The following is a 5,948-nucleotide window of genomic DNA, read 5'->3' as shown; positions in this document are numbered from 1 at the left end:
GGCATCCAAGAAGGAAGGGATTGATGAAGTAGGGTCGGAGAATCGGAGGCAGCCATGCATGCATATGTTGAAAGCTTGGGATGATGGTAACTGCTAAGGTTGGCTTCACCCTCTCACACATTTGAAAAGTAAAAAAGGTTTTATTTTCCCTTTTGGGAGAACTCTCAGAATCTTTGTTTTCTTTCATTTTGAACATTCTACCAATGTGCTTCATCATGGTAAAGACTAAAGAGTTAACACCACTCACTTCCTTGGTTTCAGTAGTGGAATAAGATTGGGTCATAGATAACACATTTATAAGTAGAAAATATTTAGTACTCACTATTTTATACTAGGTAATCATATTTCCACACTTTATTTCTTCTTTTTCTGCATCTTCAAAGTATGCACACTCAAAAAGTATCCATTAATATTATAATAAATAATTCCTTTTTTCATTAAACATTTTTAACATTCCTCTTTTCTTTCTCGAATATGCATTTTTTTAATCATATTATTATTTAATACCTTTATTTTCATATTCCTTTTTTTTTTTTTTTGTATCTTCCTTTAACTCATAAAAAAAACAAAGAGTGTACGTTCATCCTTTATCAAAAGATTTTCGTATCATTTCCTAATCTTTCACGTCTCAATTGCAGTCCAACTCCAGTGACCACTGGGCCTCTTTTGCTCACAGGGAATGCTATTCTTTTTTATTTCAGAACTAAATAAAAATAAATTCCAATTTATATTTTTTTTTCTTTTTGTTTATTAAATAGATCCCTATATGCTACTAGAAAAAAAGTGAATAATAGAAAATTTTGAAGTTAATTATTGTTTTTATAAAAAAGTTGATTTAATGTAAAAGTTATATATATGTAAAACTTGTGTGGGCATCTGAAGAAATGCTACTTTCCATGCATATTTAAAAGGCACAGAGGCTCTTCTGCCACACTCTCTGACGCACTTCATTGACCATTCCCACTATACGCTACGCTACCCCTCTTTAAATTCTCACAATTTCCATCGTATTCTCCAAGCAGAGGAGAGTTGAAACATTCAACGTACACACACATATACCAAAAAGGAAAAAGCAAACCAGAGAGGGTTTTCCCTTCCAAGTTTCTTGCGATTTTCTTGGATGGAGTCTTGCAAGGGGCCAGAGGGAGAGGAAGTGAAGTGCGTGTGGGTTCATGGTCCTATAATCGTAGGGGCAGGACCCTCGGGGCTGGCCGTCGCAGCATGCCTCTCCCACCACGGACTACCCTACGTCATTCTCGAGAGGAGTCACTGCATAAACTCCCTTTGGCAACACAGAACCTACGACCGTCTCAAACTCCACCTCCCCAAACACTTCTGCCAACTCCCCTTCATGCCCTTCCCTCACCATTTCCCCAAATACCCCTCCAAGAACCACTTCATCTCCTACCTCCAATCCTACGCTCACCGCTTCAACATCCGCCCCAGGTTCAACCAGTCCGTTCACACCGCTCACTTCGACGCCGCTTCCCAGTTCTGGGTCGTCAGAACCAACGATTTTCAGTACATTTCCCCGTGGCTCGTCGTTGCTACCGGAGAGAATGCCGACCCTGTCATCCCCTCTATTCTTGGCATGGACTCCTTTCACGGACCCATTGTTCACACCAGCGCCTACAAATCTGGTTCTCATTACAAAAACAAAAGGGTTTTGGTAATCGGCTGCGGCAACTCAGGAATGGAAGTAAGCTTGGATCTTTGCAGGCACAACGCCACCCCTTACATGGTCGCCAGAAACACAGTCAGTAACTCACTATATTCACTTCCCATGCACTAGTTATAATACGAACACACTGTGTAATAGTCATTACCGTAAAACCTGCATATTTGGACATATTATCGAAACATATTTGTTGACATGATTTCATGGTACAGGTACATGTGCTGCCTAGGGAGATGTTTGGTTTTTCGACGTTTGGAATAGGAATGGCTCTATTGAAATGGCTTCCGATAAAGTTGGTGGACAAGTTGGTATTGGCGTTGGCTAGGTTAATGTTGGGTGACACCGCCCGCTACGGCGTTCGGAGGCCTAAAACTGGGCCAATAGAGCTGAAACTTGTCACCGGTAAAACCCCTGTGCTTGATGTTGGACAAGTAGCGCAAATAAGATCCGGTAACATTAAGGTATGTACGTGTGTATTTAGCTGAAACCAATTTATGTAGCCATGCCATGTTTTCTGATTCATGAGTATGCAACTATATATAGCATAACAATGTAATTGATGAAAGCTTTCATGTATGGAATCTTTTTCTAAGTTAGATTAGGGTTTGTTTCAGGTGATGGAAGGTGTGAAGGAGATAACAAGAAACGGTGCCAAGTTTATGGATGGACAAGAAAAGGAGTTCAGTGCTATAATATTAGCAACCGGTTACAAAAGCAACGTGCCCACTTGGCTTAAGGTAAGAACAAACCAAAAAGTTCATTTTTTTACCTCAATTTTGCTTATCAGTCAACCTTCTTGAGCCTGATTCTTACACTCGCTCTTCCCTCGTTTCTTTTTTCTATTGTCTGGTGATGTGAAAAACCCACAACACAACTTTTATTGAGTCAGTTATGCACAGCATAAACCAACAAAGGATTCTTTTTTGTTCATGCAACTATGAAAGAAGGAGCATAAAATGATTTTGGGGTTTGCGCCAACCAAATATGAAACTTTTCATTTCAGTGACGTTTCATGTGTACCGATAATCAAACATCGTGTTAGTTCTTCCATACTCACACCTAAAAAAAGTGTGCCTTTTGTTCCTTTCCGTCGTTCGAGATGGACAACACTTGCCAGCAGAAAAAAACAGTAGCAATCTGCTATGTTCCTTCTTCTCCTTTGCTATTCCAAAGAATCCAAAACTGTTTTTTCTTTTTCATTTTTTTCTGGGTGGGTAGTATTATTTTCATATTATTTGATTACATGTCAGATAATAAAAAATGGAGAATTTGTTTAATTAACAATACAATATATGATAAAATGCAGAGCCGTGAATCTTTCACGAAAGATGGAATGCCGAAAACACCGTTTCCAATGGGGTGGAAAGGAGAGAATGGATTGTATACGGTGGGGTTCACGAGAAGAGGTCTTCTAGGAAGTGCATCAGACGCCGTAAAGATTGCTGAAGACATCGCTGATCAATGGATGAGCGTTAAGGACAAATCGTACCGTAATTCCCACATGATCTTGCTCAAGAGTACATAGGATCACGTGGCTAATCTTGTAATTGTCCTGGATTTTTTTTTTCCTCTTTACGGAGGTTTTTATTTTTATTTTTATTTTTTCGTGTATGTACAATTTTGTATTTCCAGCATTCTTGTGTCTAAACTTTTCATCACTCTGCCTTCGTTTTAAACAGTTCCGTAAATGAAATGCCACCTTTGTTGAAAGAAAGGACAACAAAGCTTATGTCCATGTCTCCATTTTCTTTCACACTTTATTTTAAGTTGCATTTTTAACTAATAATAAACATAACTCGATAATGTAGAAAAAAAAAAAAACAGGGTCACTTAGTTCAACGCAAGCTTAATTGAACGTATGAAAAAAGAATGTGAAATTATTAAAGAGGTGTTGAAAAGCTTTTGTTTGGAAAATGTGGAAGATGAATTTTTGCAGAGTAAAGATAATTTTGATCCTTGGGAGCAGGGTGAGTTAATTATTGTGGCATGATACATTATTGTCTCTCCCCTATTTATTATGGTTGATGCAGCAGTAGCAGTAATAGTACCTATGTACCTCCTACTCTCACATCACACTACATACACAACTTGGGTGCCAGTAGCAGACTGCAATATTTTGCTTTTCATCCATTTACTAACAATAAATATAACTTAAGCATGAATACTTACTACCAAATAATTAATATGCTTAATTAAAATTAACTTAATTAAATCTTAAGTGTCTGATAAATTTAAAGCTTCTGATTAATTTTTTATTAAACTTTTTGTGATCTATTGAATTTTCAAAAATTTAAAACTATTTAATTGAATTTTTGTTATTAAATTTTTCTATTAATTAGATAACAATTGAATTATATATATGACTCTATTAACCGATAAAGAGGAAGTTTAAAAAAAAAGTAAGACCTTCAAGGACGTCGGTGAGTGTTAAAAAACATATATGTGGGATCAAACCGAAAATTTGATTTCTCAAAACTACTTAAAACTTCGACATGAATTTTAATGGTAAGGGGAAGAAGTTTGGGAAGAGTGTTATCCTTTGTGACAAGATAAAAAACAAAACAGTTTGCAATAGCAAAAATATAATTTTGTCATGGGATTGGAGTCTAATTAAAGATATGAAAAATCCTACAACTTTCGGCACATAAGTGTTCCTCCACTGAACCTTTTGTATTTTGTAAGAGAGTTTAATGAGCCGAATTTAAAATTTGGAATGAGAATTTAATATCATAAAGAATGCTTTTGGAAAGAGATCTAAAAAAAACTTAAAAGATGAATAAGTAGTTTGGATTATTTCGATGAAAAAATTACAAAATTTTAAAATTACATGTGACGAAAACTAAAACAAGTGACTACGTAAGATAACAAATACATAGTCTTGTTAATAGCCACTTCACTTAGAGAAAAATCTAAAAGCAGAAACACAATTAAAAAAAAATTAAATTTTGTTGGACTATAGACTAAAAAAGTTTAATAAAGACACAATTGAAATTTCTAAATTTATATGGATTGATTAAATCATTAAAATTTAAATGATTTATTAATCTATATACCTCTAATTAATTTTTTATATTTTTTAGTTGATTTATTTTTTTTAAATTGTTTTTATTACTAAGTGACGTGGTTATTTTTTATTAATTGAGTGATGTGGTTATTACCTTGATATATTATTTTATTTGACTGTTTTTATGTTTAAAAAATATAAAATTTTATAGTTAATAAAAAAATTGGGATTAATATAAAATGATAAATAACCTTTGTTATTTTTATTAAAAATATTTTGTAAAAAAAATAGTATTATTTACGTCAATAATAATAAAAGTGATAATTCTTGTAAGTGATGACAATAAAATTAAGAGACCATCACAATTTCGTTATCTAAAATATTTTCAACTAAAATAATAAACATTATATTTGTTATTTTGTATTAAATGTAATATCATTTTATATTGATAAAAAAATATATAAATTAACAGTCATATTAACTAATTAACAGGAAAAACAAATCACAAACATTCAATAAAAAAATATAAAAAATTTGAATATTTAATAAACTAAATACATTCAATAATTAAAAATACTAACACTTTGAAAGAAATTAATTATAATTATTTTATTATTAACTCAGTTATTGTTTGATTCTTTTCGCTATAGAAAAAAGTTATTCGACACCGATTACTTTGACAACTCTCTATATAAGTAAAATATCATAAACAAAATAATTTTTCATAGTTTTAAAGGAAAAGGAATAAAGAATGGTGTTAAATAAGAGTAAAAAAAAACATCGTGTCAAATTACCGTTCTATTCTCATTTTTTACCGAACTTGTTTACATTGTGTTTCTCGTTTCTTTATGATTTAACATTGTTTGCGCGTTGGCCTTTCTTTGTTCAAGAAAAAAGACTTGTACACGAACAAATTTGTGCGCATTGGAAGTATAATTTAAAGAAAGATAAATCATTTAATTAGTGTTATTTGTTTCAGAAAAATCTCAAATAGGTAATTATTATTTTTATCTATTTCAGGAAATTTATTATAATCAAATAACAAATGCACTAACAGCATTAATAAATGTCAGCATGTGGTATTTATAATTTCTTTAAAATATAAATTTTGTCACTTGTCAAACCAAGAGTGTATCACGTCAATGTGACATAATGATATAGTAGTAACAATGTCATATGTTGAAGTTGAATGTGAAAAATCTTAATTTAATTTTTATATTTATTATTTATATTGATTTATACTTTTTTTTCTGTTGTAATTGGAAT

General features: G+C 32.5%; 1 protein-coding gene across 1 annotated transcript; it reads left to right on the top strand.

Annotated features, from left to right (window-relative positions):
* Positions 1–927: 927 nt before the first annotated feature.
* Positions 928–3,387, top strand: LOC114164842 (putative indole-3-pyruvate monooxygenase YUCCA4). The gene is made up of 4 exons (XM_028049613.2): positions 928–1,756; positions 1,891–2,139; positions 2,293–2,415; positions 2,985–3,387. The coding sequence occupies exons 1-4, from the start codon at positions 1,121–1,123 to the stop codon at positions 3,201–3,203; spliced, it is 1,227 nt and encodes a 408-aa protein (XP_027905414.1). The 5' UTR covers positions 928–1,120; the 3' UTR covers positions 3,204–3,387.
* Positions 3,388–5,948: the final 2,561 nt, after the last annotated feature.

This window comes from Vigna unguiculata, chromosome 9, assembly GCF_037176805.1.
Source record: "Vigna unguiculata cultivar grain cowpea cultivar isolate G323 ecotype 2 chromosome 9, ASM3717680v1, whole genome shotgun sequence".
Taxonomy (NCBI): Eukaryota; Viridiplantae; Streptophyta; class Magnoliopsida; order Fabales; family Fabaceae; genus Vigna; species Vigna unguiculata.
Note: the sequence above shows the minus strand (reverse complement) of the source record. Positions and strands in the feature narration are given on the sequence as shown.

Excerpts from the sequence above, each read along its gene's own strand:
- LOC114164842 (XM_028049613.2), top strand. The coding sequence starts at position 1,121 with ATGGAGTCTTGCAAGGGGCCAGAGGGAGAGGAAGTGAAGTGCGTGTGG. Across the intron at positions 2,140-2,292 it reads TAAGATCCGGTAACATTAAG|GTGATGGAAGGTGTGAAGGA; the intron begins GTATGTACGTGT and ends GGTTTGTTTCAG. Across the intron at positions 2,416-2,984 it reads ACGTGCCCACTTGGCTTAAG|AGCCGTGAATCTTTCACGAA; the intron begins GTAAGAACAAAC and ends GATAAAATGCAG.